This window comes from Elaeis guineensis, chromosome 5 (assembly GCF_000442705.2).
Source record: "Elaeis guineensis isolate ETL-2024a chromosome 5, EG11, whole genome shotgun sequence".
In the NCBI taxonomy this organism is placed as follows: Eukaryota; Viridiplantae; Streptophyta; class Magnoliopsida; order Arecales; family Arecaceae; genus Elaeis; species Elaeis guineensis.
The window spans coordinates 12,336,967-12,351,504 of NC_025997.2; the positions used below are offsets into that span (position 1 = coordinate 12,336,967).

At 37.6% G+C, this 14,538-nt stretch overlaps 1 protein-coding gene and 1 non-coding gene across 6 annotated transcripts; one reads left to right on the forward strand and one right to left on the reverse strand.

Moving 5' to 3' along the window:
* Positions 1–1,698: 1,698 nt before the first annotated feature.
* LOC105044893 (probable NOT transcription complex subunit VIP2) lies at positions 1,699–13,529 on the forward strand. 5 transcript variants are annotated; one of them, XM_073257543.1, is made up of 15 exons: positions 1,699–1,859; positions 2,439–2,602; positions 3,113–3,233; positions 3,728–3,833; positions 3,915–4,093; positions 4,266–4,629; positions 7,755–7,967; positions 8,044–8,145; positions 11,433–11,518; positions 11,621–11,803; positions 11,922–12,353; positions 12,438–12,490; positions 12,581–12,622; positions 13,048–13,189; positions 13,274–13,432. In XM_073257543.1, exons 3-15 carry the CDS (start codon positions 3,216–3,218, stop codon positions 13,337–13,339), a joined length of 1,986 nt encoding a protein of 661 aa, XP_073113644.1. In that variant the 5' UTR covers positions 1,699–1,859; positions 2,439–2,602; positions 3,113–3,215; the 3' UTR covers positions 13,340–13,432. The 5 variants fall into 5 exon arrangements, with proteins under 5 accessions (XP_073113644.1, XP_010921271.1, XP_010921269.1 ...); XM_010922969.4 differs by lacking the exon at positions 2,439–2,602 and having other exon boundaries at positions 3,927–4,093; positions 13,274–13,529; XM_010922967.4 differs by lacking the exon at positions 2,439–2,602.
* Positions 3,756–3,833, reverse strand: LOC140858326 (small nucleolar RNA snoR35). Its single transcript, XR_012141891.1, has one exon. It is a non-coding gene; the product is annotated as a small nucleolar RNA snoR35 (small nucleolar RNA).
* Positions 13,530–14,538: the final 1,009 nt, after the last annotated feature.

Genomic DNA, 14,538 nt, shown 5'->3' on the forward strand with positions numbered 1-14,538 from the left:
TTGCTCAAGGAACCATGCAATACAAGAGGATGCTGGATTTGATCCACAACCCTCAAATCTCTAAACTTTTCAATAGATATCTAGGTCCTAATATTTAGAAATACACAATCCAGTGTTTAAACCTAAAACTTGTTAACATTACAAAGATGGCGACTCCTACCATTTATATATATATTTTTTATTTTTGCTAAGATTTAGATATTACTAGTTGAGTTAGTTGGTATTCTTTTCTTGATTTTCCCTGCCTGGATTCCGAAGATGAGTCAAGTTTCAGAACTTGGTTTTCTTTATAACGACCATGAAGATTTTGAACATCTAGGCATACAATGCCTCTTTCATGTTTACTTAAGAGAAATGGGCTTGATACTTCTCTGGATCCCTTAGCGCATCGATCAATGCTTGGCGCAGTTCTGGGAGCGCGTCATAGACGCTTAGCAGTGAAGGGATCTTCTTTAGATGAGCGAGGATATTCTAATCCTTAGTTGGAGCTGGTGCAGGAGGTGAAGGAGGGAGCTTTTTAGCGATCTCTATCTCCTTACCCTTCTCTTTGGCTGACGGCGATCGAGGATCAAGTAGGATCTTTCCCTTCCTCAGCTTGGAGAGGCAGGTGAGGAAGTCGAGTCTAGTATTGTTTTCGTAGGCGAGTGAGAAGCAAGCGACAGTGCAAGCTCGCCTCAAAAGCGAGCCGGGAGCGATCAAAAGTATGATAAAAAGTTAGGAATAAAGCATGTGAGATTGAAGCTTTCATTTTTTATCTAGTTTTAGGGTCGACGAGGTTCGATCTGGCACCTTCCGCCATTTCCGACCGACAGCGCTCTCGTAAGGTGCGATCTATAAGAAATAGAGAAGGGGAATAGCGTTTTGCTTTGTTTTGGCTCGATCCCTACTTGAAACCTGCTACCTTTAGTAGCACCTCATCTAGCTTATCCACTTGTCAGAAGGAAATGCCATAACCATATAGTGGATGCGCTAGAGTGGAGTTTTTATCCCATGAAACTGAAAAAGGACAATATGGTGGAACATTTGACCATACATAGTATAGTCAACATCGGAAGAGAATCAACCCGGCACAAGACTTTCCTAGCCGTGGCGGCAGTAGAAAGCAAGACGACTTGGGGATCAATGGGAGGGGGCCGGGAGATCAACAGCAGGTCAGAGAATGCGTCTTGCGGCCCGCTTGCTTGGTCGGACAGCATGGATTGGTTAGAGAAGCATTGAGCAGTTGTAAACTGTCCTCGAAAGAGAGTCACTTCTTGTCGGGGTAACGAAAAGTGACCGAAGGGTTATTTTATTGTCGCTGGTTTTATCCGTTGAAGAAAAGAAAGCATAATCATCTGTATTCTTAACTGACCCAGGGGTTAACTAAGAACTCTGACTTCCTAGCGTGCAACTGTTGTAAAAAAAAAAGTCTAACTTCACTTAAACATCAACCGCAGTAATAAAATATCATAATGATAAAAATCTGATTTTATTACAAATATCATGACACTCACGAAGTTTTTGGTATTTTGTGATGATTTAAGGTTCTCTTTGTTTTTTTTTTTTTTTGATTGAAATGATTTAAGGTTCTCTCTCCTAAAAAAACATATAAGCAGCAGCCGGGTAAAAAAATATCCGGTCGGCTCAACCTTGACCACCTATTGGATCGGTAGCCGAGGAGTCCATATAATCTCTTCACACTGTTTGGCCCAAAACCAACTCTTGTTTGTCGTCTCCCGGACAGCGCAATCTTCTTTCTTGCTACTTTTTTTTTCTTCATCTCCTCTCTCTCTCTTGATCGAAAGCGACGCCCGCATCCTTCTCCTTCCCTCCACCATCCCCTTCTCGCACCGCCGGTGCCCATTCTCTTGTCGTCGAAGGTAGATGCCTCTTTCCATCTCTCCATCTTTGACCTTTCTATGCTTTTACTACCCTCGCTATCTATCGGTCTCGCTCTAGGGTTTTGCTCTCAGATAGGTTTCTTTGTCGCGTAAAGTTGTTCCTTGGAAAGATTTTGCCTCCTTTTTGCTCGTTTCTTGTTTGATCGGAGTTTTAGAATCGATAATTCTTTACTATTTATAAGATCTGGGAGCAACAAAGGATGAATCTTTACTTCTTCCATTCTACGAGTCTTGAATGCCAAACTGGTTTTGAATCAAGAAATTGGAAATAAAAAAATCTATTTTGAGAGAACAAAGTAGGAATAGTAATCGATCGTGAGAACAACTTTTAGGAGCAGCTTGCCTCACACGACTTTTTTGATGCTTGTTGCGCCCAACACTAGCATCTTTAGCAATATCTCTCGTTTGCTTTCCTCGTTCTTAGATTCATATAGCAACAGTGAGATAGCATAGTGTGTAGTATTATTCTTATTCTCTAGATTTTTTTTTGTTCTTGATACGTGTCCTTTTTCAAAACAGTCAACTGTAATCAATCAGGATGTGCATGTTCTTTTTCAGTTGCAATGCCGGTTTGGTAAAGCTCAGGAGGTCCATTAACAAAAGATTGAGTGGTGGAGTGTATTGAGGTGGTTTGATTACCCACGAAGAGTTTGGAGGTCTGTGGCAAAGTCTGGTTGGGTCTGTATGGAGGAACCCTAAGAAATCTTGAAGGTTGAGTGAAGGTTTGAAAGCACTTTCACAAAGCCTCTGAAATTAGAACCTAATATAGCCAAGAAAGAGTGGGGGATGGATTAGAACTTGTAGTGGAGGTTTTTCTGGTCCTAATATTTGTATGGAACATCAATTTTCGTTCATGTAGTTTCTTTTTCCCCCTTTCTTGGGGTATAACTATCATATAGTTTAATAAAAACTAAACCTCATAGCTAAAAAGAAAAAGCAAAAGGAGGGTTCTACTTTTCAATACAACTAAAGGATAAATAAGAATACATATAGCTGATCACTGTTAAAGGGATAGGCCTGTCAGTCGTACAGCCTCTGCATATTACACAAAAATGATTCTGATTAAAGAAAATATTCATTTGTTAATTTTTATGTTGTTTTACCCAGTTATAGAAGTTTCATGTATGGCTATGTCACCTCTTTTTCATGACATCTTGTATGAAGCAAGTTCCAATTTTGCTTCATATTATGCTCATGTCTAATCTTCTTGTACTATTATTATTACTTTTCAGATTGGGAGAATTGTCCAAAACCGGAAACCCTTCAGACACTCAACTAGAATGAGAAGTTGTTGCATCTGGAATTGAGTCTTCTGCGAATATTCTTTTTAGCACAATGTCGGGGTTGCTTAATGTAATTCCTTTACTCTAAATTTTGCTCTAACAATGCATGTTACGAACTATCAAAATCTGTGGTTCTTTGTTTGGCTCAGAAATAGGACCCTAACAAGGCTCTTGGCCAGTAAAATTGTTTTCATTCCTTAGATTTACTGCTTCTCCATAATTATTTATCATTTTACAGTCAGTTGATTTGTTGTCTTATTGTTGTAGCTGCATTTTTGTCTGTTTTTACATTGTTGAAACCCAAAAGTTGTTTGTTGTTGCTTAGGTACTTGATGACTTGTCATGTTGTAGTGGTTCCAGGCGATGATAATTTTGAGTAGGGGAGAACTTCTTAGATATGATAGTCTGTGAGAGGTTGTCTTTTATCAAGTATAGAGGAAGTGTAATTTAGTTGCCACTCTATTGAATAGGGGTGTTTTTATACTTCTTTTGGTTCTTGTATATGCATACACATGCATAGGGTCTTGTTTTGGTTAACCATACAGATGAAACCTCTGGTTGCAGTCAACACTTAATGGTTCAACATCAAATCTTCCAGACTCGACTGGCAGGCCTTTCACATCTTCATTTTCAGCTCAAGCTGCAACAACTCCAGGTTTTCATCACTCTGGTGCGGAGATTCTTATGCACTTGTCTTTCTCTAACAAAATAAATATGAATTTTTCACAATAACAAAATTGCTAAGATTTAGGTGGTCTGCAAGGGCTGCACAACATTCACGGAAGCTTTAACATTCCAAACATGCCAAGCTCACTTGCATCCAGGAATGTGGCAATGAGTGGTGTCCCATCAAGTGGTGTTCAGCAACCAGGTGGAAACATATCTGGTGGACGATTCACATCAAACAGTATTCCAGTTGCTTTGTCTCAGGTTTGTATATTAAAATCCTTTTTATCTAGACTAATACCCTGTTGCTTCATCATGAAATATGAAAATATCATACATTGTTTGTTTTTTTACCGAATGTTTGCTTTTTTATGCTTTGTTTTATCCTTTGCCTACCTTCAAATCCTTATCCATGTATTCTCATTTTATTGTGCAGATTTCACATGGTTCTGGGGTAAGCAGTAGAGGGGCCATTAATGTTGTAGGAAGCCCTGCATTTAGTAGTAGTATGAGTGGAGTTGGTGGTTCAATACCTGGGATTTCCTCGAGCTCTGCTACTGCTGGCAACCGTAGTTCTGTTCCTGGGTTGGGCGTATCTCCAATTTTGGGGAATGTAGGTCCTCGAATAACAAGCTCAATGGGGAACATGGTTGGTGGAGGAAGCATGGGAAGAAGCATAAGCTCTGGAGGATTGTCTGTTCCTGGCCTCGCTTCTCGTGTAAATTTAGCTGCTAATAGTGGAGCAGGGAACCTTAATGTACCGGGACCAAACAGGCTGATGGGCGGCATGCTTCAACAAGGTTACTCTATTAAATCCCCTGGAGATCTCTAACTCATAATTTTAGAGGATAGTGTTACGATCATTTTAGTCCGCTTTTGCCTTCATATTTTTCATTTCCATGAATAATTTCATGATTCATATTGAAGCTAGGCTCAGGTTTATGCAGCATTGGGGACATGTTTCTGTCAGGACATAGATACAATAAATATTTTGTCTCTGTCATCTCCGTTTAGGCTATTGTCATTTGTGTGCAAACAAGATTGTGATTGTTATATTGATAAATTTGTATAGTGAATCTTGATGACATCCTGTCATATTTCTTCCCAGGCCATTTGGAAGCATTAGGAAGGCTCAAAAGTCTTGTATTGAGCCATTATGTTCTTTCTAGATTTCTTTGGACCAGATATATAACATTTTCTTGGGGCTTTTTGTTTGTCATATAGGAATCTTTAATCCCAACTCCTAGCAAACTTGACATGCATCGGTATTTTAATACTGTTGTACATACATACATGCATACATATGCACATACATACATACGCACATACATGCAGACACACATACGTACGTACACACATACATGCATATGCACATTCATACATATATACATATACGTACATATATATTATCTGGAGTTGGTTTAAATTTTATTCTCTATTTGATTTCATGTGGCATAACTAGATATCTACCTGTATCCAGTAAACTTTGTTAGATAAATTCTCCATGGATCAGTAACATTTTTTAGTCTTTTGCAACCAGCTCAGTGGGCACTATAATTGATTTTCAAACATTTGCAATATTGATTGGGAAAGTAGTTTATTCTTTTCTTTTGTTAACAATAGGCATCATTGTCAGGTTAGTCTCAAAAAGAGTTTCGTCTTTTCTTGATGCAACAAGGGTTTTTAGAATTCAGGTCAAATCACATTTATCAACTGGTTTGATCTGATTTTTCTCTGAAAACGTTGGCATTAGATGGAAATTTGTATACTGAAAGTACCCTTGATTTTTTTTTAATATTTTTTATTTTTTTTGGGAGATCTAAGGCTGAGTTACGAGGTATCAAAATATTCAATTCATCTTTAAACTATAAATAAACAACTGGTAGTGATGGTGTTTTTTTTTTTTCCTTTTCTTTTGGGGTTGGGTTGGGGGGGCATGGGTGGTAACTTCTATGTTACAAGTTTCTTCTTTTGTAATTACAACTATTACCAACTGCCAAGCCTCTGACTAGTGATTACTCGTGTCTCATGGGTTGTATTAAAAAATGGCTTCTCAACTTTGCAGTGTCTCCTCTCTTGGAGGCTAGGACTAGTTTATTGCTGAGGACATTCTTCTCCATTGTGGGGTATGAAATGCTTCTAGAGATTATCTCTGCTTCAATTTTTTTGTCTGATGGATCTCTGTCTCTTTCCTAAAGAGGTGCTTGATGAGAGATTTACATGGACAACTTTTAGGAGTTCTTTTGGCTTTCTCAAATTAATTATATTATCACCATGGAGCTTTTTATGGAATAATAGTAGAACGTGGTTGTGCATGTCCTGGGTGATTCTTGTCCTGGTTATCAGATTTTCTTATATTCTGGATATTTTGTTACTTTTACATTTCATCATCCATATTACATCATGGAGAAAATTTTCTTAATATGAAATTAACCGTCATTGGAAATTAAAGTTTTAGTGGAAGCTGCTCACATCTTTGACATTCATAACTCAAACCTTGAATATGGTACTTTGGTGGTCCTTACCCAAAAGTCTATATGAAATATTTTCAGCTGGATTATAAATGCATATAAATGCATGAAAAATTTGGAATGCTGAACTACTGAACATAGAAATAACTGTGAAATAAAATTTCATCCTTGAAGAAATGAAGAGGCAATATTGGTGAATATCTCTCTTGACTATCTTTAATGAGTACTTTGGCTGGCAGGATGATGGTGGTGGAGTCATGAATTATGATGAAAATGATGAGTTGGTAGTTGTTGGATTTGACTCGGTAAAGAGATAAAACTATCATCACGTATGAAGTTGATTTTAGATGCTACATTGAAGGTCTATAAGAAAAGAGCTTGATTATTGCATGAATTTGTTATCCTCAGTTGGAGAAGAGGTTTTGCCATTCCTTTTAGAAAATTGATGACCAGATTTGTCACCCCTATGTTGGATGAAGCTGTGTTCGTTTCATTTGTGCCAAGAGGGTTGTTTCATGGGGGCAGTTATAATCTGTATGACAGTCAACAATAGAACTGATTTTTTTTTTTTTTTTAAGCTTGTTCTGCATTTTCTCTCGCTTTTTGCAGAAAGGAAGTGTGATGTCATCAATAGTATCAAGTAAATTCTGCCATGATATGCCACAATTAGATCAACACCCCTTTTTCACTTCCAGTTTGTTAAAACATCTGCCAACATAATAAAATATGACTCTGGTCATTATGTGAAAGCTATGTCTGATGGAATGGATTATGGAATGAAATGATTCAAAACCTTATATGTTTTAGGATGCCATGCCACTGTTATTGCCCATGGACAGAATGGTTGCAGTGAGAAGCTTATGGTTTAATATCTTTTTTGATGGTATAGTAGCTGTCTGGATGTTTGCTATCTGGATTTTTACAATATCAGAGATCACATTTCAAATTATTTGTTACATCTGGTATGTGGAAGTCTTGAAATTTCAGGATCAAGCCCATCAATTCGATTGCATTATAATGCATCTGAAGTCTAATCACTAACTTTTTCTGCAATTTGAATATGTATAATATACTTGCAGTTTATATTAATGGTTGCATCTCACAAAAATTTTCTCTTCTTTTCCCATATTGATAATTCCATTATTTAGAGGGTTTGTTGTGTTTGTGGTGGGTTATTGGGTCTTGAACCAACTTCAGTTCATATCAATTTGATAGTTGGTCCGAGAACTACCTATGTAAGAAAACTGCATACCCATTTTCCTTTTTGATGCCATTTCCCCCTAATGCATGCTGTTAGTTTGAACACTTCGCTTTTAAATATACATTTTGGATTCTACGAACTTCTGAATCTTTTGGGAATGACTTGTATTTGATAGCTACTGCCCTTGTAGACTATGTTAGTTTGTTTCTCAAGTATGGTCTCTGAGGTTGTGTAGCATGTGTTTGTGAATCAGCAGCACCTCAAATGCTTGGTATGCTTGGGAACTCTTATCCTACTTCTGGAGGACCATTATTGCAGAGTCAAATACAAGGAGGGAATAATGCATTAAGCTCTATGGGGATGTTGAATGATGTCAACTCCAATGATAGTTCTCCCTTTGATATGAATGATTTTCCTCAATTGACCGGGAGACCAAGTTCAGCTGGAGGCCCACAAGGACAATTGGGTATATAAGAGATTTGTGATTCAATTTTTCAGAGCTTTAGCATGCAATAAAATGCAGCTGATCTCCAAATTTGTAGGTTCAATGCGCAAGCAAGGAGTTGGTGTTAACTCCATTGTCCAACAAACCCAGGAATTTAGCATCCAAAATGAAGATTTTCCAGCTTTGCCTGGATTTAAAGGTGTTTTAGTTATAGTTCATTTAAACTTTGCTTTATTTTCTTTGAAATATTACCTTATCTTATATTTGCTTGCTGATCATTATCAATTTTATGTTCTAGTTTGATAATGAAGACCAGATATTGTTTTACATTGGTGTTATCAAGAACATTCTGCAACTTATGCGCCTAGTGTTTACTTCTTTTTTTTTTCCTTATTTATGTTTGTTGTAATTTGGTTTTGATTTGTTTTCAAGAAAAATGCCCAATACACGTTGAATCATGAAACTTACATGTACTGATGGCACTTGTTGAAGAATAAGCCAGGGAAAAATATCTATGTTATCATGTTTCTTGGAAGTCAAGGATTTTTTTTAAGTAAAAACACACTTAAGATTTTGTTATTGCTATCGTTATATACTAATCTAATAGGAAGATTCAGATGATGATGAATGTCCTGATTGTTTCAAAATTTTTCTGTGATTCTATAATGTTTCTGTGCAAGACCTACTGGAAAAAAATGGCTAAATTTAGCCACAATCATGGGATATATTAAATATTTCTGTACAAAACTATAATTGGGAAATAGAGCAATAGATTTTATGACTCTAATCGGGTCACTGAAGTTATGAGTGGCTTTGGAGATTATGGCCTATAACTGTGATAGAATATAAACTGTCAATTTTGATAATTTATTTATTTATTTGGGTGCCATTCTGGGCGGTGGGGGGATGAGGAAAGATCCTCCAGAAAAGTCATCAGGCTCACAAAGAGCTTAAGTATGAAGTGGAGATGGCCTAAAATAGCATCAATCAGGACAAAGCCTTAGGTTGCAGTGGCTTCTTTGCTAGCTTTTACCACAATATGTGGACAGTGGTATGTCAAAAGGACATGGATATTGCAAGTATTTGAATCACGCAACTCTAAAAACACTTTCTAGTTTCTACTGCTTGGGCACTTAATGTATATTTTTTTAATAAATTTAGTATAAATATTATAATTAATTTTTGCTATGAATGCGATCTAGTCATTCTTCGCTATTTTTGTGATTTTTATGTACAGATTGTCTGCTTCAAACCAAGGATTTGGTTCCCAGTGCGCCCTGTTGGTTGTGTACTGTTCCAATGAGAGAATGGTATCTAGGATGCACCCGAGACAATGGTTCTCTCATGAACTGGGATATCCCAACCATCTCAGTTGTTGCCAGTGGGATGGATCCGGATGGTTGCATCTGGATGCTTGTGTCAGCTTTTGGCATACTAGGACTTTTTCTTTTAAGACCATCTTATGATTTTTTTTTTATTTATTTTTTAAATTACCTCATTGTTGATGTTAATGGTCCATTGGTCTGTTCCAAACCCCGATACCATACTGACCCAGGACAAAACCTGGGCAGATACTGGCACCAGCACTGATGTTCCAATGGCCTATTGGGTTCTTAACATACATCTCATATGGTTGTGCTGCACTGTGGTCATAGATCTCTTTTACTTCATGATGAAATGTAAATTACATTCGAGGTAATGTTTCTGAATATTGTAATAAAGGTGCATAGGAGCTTACAATGACAAAGGGTCGATATTTGATTGAGGAGTAAATTATGAGACCTGATATGATCCTGTAAGCCAATTTGGCCTGATTGCATCAAAGATCATGTAACCGGCACTTTTTCAGTAACCTTCTGTTGGCTTATCTGGTGACGGAGAAACAGAGGACCTCTGATATGAAAAATAAATTCAAAGAGGTCATTGTTAAGGAGGAGATCAAAATTTGAAAGTTTTGGTAGAGTCAATTCCATAAACCTCTTAATAGGGCTGGAGTGGCCTTCTTTTTCCTCGTTTTTTTTGACTTTCTACCACTGCTTTTTGTAGTTCTTTTTCCTTGTGATCTGCTTGTCTATTATGCTTGTCTGGTACAGCTGCTTTACCTTCCTTGAGGTTTAATAGTTTCATGCGTCTTTGGATCCCTGTAGGAGATGAAGGAAAGGCTTCATTTTCTCCTTCATGTACTCTTTTTTCCATGTAAACACCAGTCCGTGCTCTGGTCTTTCCTCAAAAGAGAAACGAGGTTTATACGAGCTCAAGCAATCTCACTTGAGTTTGCCTCAAGCTTGTTTAACCAAGCATGATCTGAGGCCCAAGATCAACATGTGATGAGTCTAAGATCAAGACAAGGCAACTAGATCCGCATATGTAACCAGTTACAGCTAATATTTGATGTGTATATTGCATTTTGGCTCGAACCAGTTTGTTCGTAAGTAGCTTATAAGCTTTAGCTCTGACAATTCACTTCCCTCACTTTTTTCAGTGGGTGGCTGGTAATTCCAGCTTGGACAAATATAAGTTTGAAGATTCTGTCCAGCTTTCTATCCCATAAACTTATTTTTATTGGTAGTATTTGAGTGCATAAAATACCTTGGGAAATGATAAATCTTAGCAAGGATATATTGCATTACTCGCACGTGTCAGATGCCTCTAAGAGATGCATAAACCTGACCACTTTGTACGCCCTTGTATGCTAACAGTATCTTGACCGATTTTTTCTAGTGGGAAGTAAGCATGTCGTGAATGTGCAAAGATGATCTTTGACTTGCCTAGACAAATCTAGCATTCTATGCCATGCTAAAAACGCATGCCATCTGTTAGATTTATGCCCTAAATATGTCTATTTTCACTTTTTTGAAGAATCAAACATACAAAATAATATGGACTATATCTTTTCAAATAAAAAACATAGATAAGAAACACGAAAGAGATTCGAATCTTGAGATAGATGCAATTTCTTGCTTGGTGCAACTAATCAATCTTAAGTGGGTGCATCTGCATCCATGTGCAGTCTGAGAACATACTGCTGTATCGTGCTTTTGTTGCTGCCTATTGCTGTAATGCATTACAAGACTGGACGATTCACATGCAGTCATAGGGTCTTATTAATACAAACCTCCTGTATCATGCTGTGGGCTATGCTGAAATCCTATGTAAGCAGTGCTCCACCGTTTATTCTAGCAGAATAGTGTATAAGTTCTTTGTTCCATCATGGACTGTTTTTTATGAGTTTGGGTTATTTTACCATGCTTTCCATAATCAATTTATTCCAATATTCAGCAAAATTTCTTTGGAACTAGTTGAGTAGCAGCAGTTTCTGTCACTTCAATCATGTCAGAAAACATCAGACACTATTTTAATTGTTCCTGTTTATCTGCTAATTATTATGTATACCAAAATCTATCTAAGATTATCTCTGTCCTTCAGTTGTATAATATGGCTTTTTTCTACTTTGCCCTTTTTAATCTAGTTTTGACTCTTGTATAGGTGGCAGCTCAGATTATTCTGTCGATTTGCATCAGAAGGAACAACTTCAAGAGAATGTTCCTATGATGCAGTCACCGCACTTCAGTGTGAGTTGAAGCCTTTATGTGAAATAACGATATAATTTCATGTTGTTGTTGTGCCTTTTCATTTTCCTAGATTGAACATTGTGTTGGTGCAATATCTTGCAGATGGCAAGATCTTCTGGATTTAGCTTAGGAGGGACTTACCCATCCAACCGTCAGCAACAACAGCAGCACGCTGCAGCAGTCAGCAGTGCTGGGGTTACATATTCACCTGGAAACAATCAAGATCTTATCCATCTACATGGATCTGATTTATTTCCATCTTCTCATGGAACCTATCACTCCCAGGTATATTATTCCATCTAACTCCTTAATGCTGCAGGACGATCAACTAACCTGTGTGTATCCTGTGGTCCATCTTATAATATTTTAATCGGAAGCTCCTCTTCTCAACTTCTCTTTATAGATGCAAAATAGTGGACCACCTAGCATTGGATTGAGATCATTAAGCTCTACAAATGCAGCTTCTGGCATGGGAGCATATGAGCAGATCATTCAGCAATATCAACACCCACATAATCAATCTCAATTTCGACTGCAGCAGATGTCTGCTGTTAATCAATCATACAGAGATCAGAGTTTGAAGTCCATGCAAGGGATACAAACTGCTCCTGATCGGTTTGGCTTACTTGGTTTGTTAAGCGTTATTAGGATGAACGATCCAGACCTGACATCTCTTGCTTTAGGAATTGACTTGACCACTTTGGGGTTGAATTTGAACTCATCAGATAATCTTCATAAGACATTTGGATCTCCATGGTCTGATGAGCCGGCCAGAGGAGAGCCTGAGTATTGCATTCCATCTTGTTATTATGCCAAACAGCCACCTCCACTACAGGTAACGTTTTTATCTTTTGAAATCTCTGAGATAAACTCTATCTCTATTTATATGGCTGTACTAAATCTAACGTTGTGGATGTAGCAAGGATATTTTTCACGGTTTAATGTGTTGACACTGTTTTACATCTTTTACAGGTATGTTTCTATGATGAATTCACTTTTTGGTTAGTTTCTGTATTGCTTGCAACTGTTGTTTAATTATCTGTGCTTCTACTTTTCTTGCAGCATGCCAAAAGATGAAGCTCAGCTTTATGCTGCTTCTGAACTGTAAGCTTCCTCTTTACCTGTCCATCTTCCCCCTTTTTGCTCTTTCAGTTGCCAGAATTGGCAGCTTGCTGTTAGTCTGATTTCTAATGTTACATTACCAAACTGGATGATTTTTATTCATTTCTATTATTCTGGATTCTCCAGTTAGCCAAGTAACGTAAGAAAACCTCTCTTAGGCCCCTTGTTATGTATAAAGTCTTAGATATGCAGATATTTGCCTGGGTACCTAATCCCAACTGCAACCTGCTGCTTTTGTCCTGAAGCAGCTGTCCCATTTTGATTTGCTATTTGTCTTGGAAAAATGTAATGATTGGCTTTGTTTTCATGCAATTTCTTTCCGGTATGAATTGTGTGGGGATCCTTTGGTGATAAAATAAGTTTTTCCAATGTGGCATAAACCACCTCTTATTCAAATGCTTTTGCAGATGCTCACGGGGATGGTTCTACCACAAAGAGCACCAATTATGGTTCACAAGAGCAAACGTGGAGCCTCTGGTCAAGACTCAGACATATGAAAGGGGAACCTATGTCTGTTTCGATCCAAACACATGGGAAACTAGAACTAAGGTATGATTATGAACCTCTTTTATTTCTTTTTATTTATTTGTTCTTTGCTATTAACATGTCAGATGCGTTGGCCATCGACTGCAGGAAAATTTTGTTCTCCAATATGAGGCAGTGGATAAGAAGCCAACTCTCCCTTCTGCACGCCCTTAACATAAGCCAATCTGTCTTTGATGTAAAAGGCCCAGCATGTGTCATTAATTCTAGAAATAAACTTGATCCAATCTATTCTTCATTCTCTTTAAAGCTGAGCTTTTTTTCCAATTGAGTTGGTAGGTGATTTCTGTCAGCCTCGGCATCCCTAAATTGACCCAATAGTTCATTAGAAATTTTTCATTCTGCATTTGTCTCTTTTCTTTTAAGAATATCCTGTCATGTGATTTTCTCGTTAAGATGCAGACTTTTGTCATTCATAGCTTAACTTATAAGATCATGGCTCGATCTAGTTTTTAAGTATTAAAATTCAAATGGAACTTTTCTTAAGGCCCGAATTGGGTTAAAAGGTTTGAGTCATACCGAACCATTTAAAATTCTTGTCAAAAGATTAGATCCATATCCCATACGAACTAAAAAGCTTCTGATTGGGGTCAAATTTTGCTGCCCCTTCTTAGATGGTGCCTCGGACGCTTGGCCGACCGGTTCTTATGATGACCATTGCTTCGGATAAATCAAAGCCAAGGGTCTCAACAGGAGGATGGGTAAGGACTTGGTGTAAATCCATGTGGTTGGAGACTACAAACTCAGATGCATTTAGGCGCTCGGCACCCAAACACGACTAATTTTGAATTGCAATTAGAAAAATACAGCAAGAACAACCAATGTCTTAGGCGTCTTCCTAAAATAACAGATCATATCTTTCTTTCCTTTGTCGCTTCATGAATAAAGCATGAATCCGCAACAAATGTTATAGATAGTGTTTGGTTGCAGAATAGATTTTTATTGTTGAAGGAGTAGACTTGCTCTGCGGAATTGAAATTTTTTGGTGTTTGCCTGGATGGATGAGTACAAGAAATGAGGGTAAATCTTGTTGAAATTTTTGTGATTTAACGCTAATTTGGATTTTATCACTTTTCTATGAGTGTTCGGATTTGATTAGCCAAAGCAGAAATTAGGAGGGGATAAGCTTCCACTCTTCTATCATATAAGTACCGATGATGGAATTGAGTTATGAATTGCGGGTCCGCTTTTGGCTCTTGTGCTTTACTAACCGTTCCGCTTCATCATTTTAGAGGGATATCCTCCCACTTATTCTCCATCTGAATATGCTCTTAATGACCAGATATTGGTATACAAAAAATGATATCATCTGTAATTGTTGGAATAGCGATTTCATGTCTTCTCGACGATCCCAC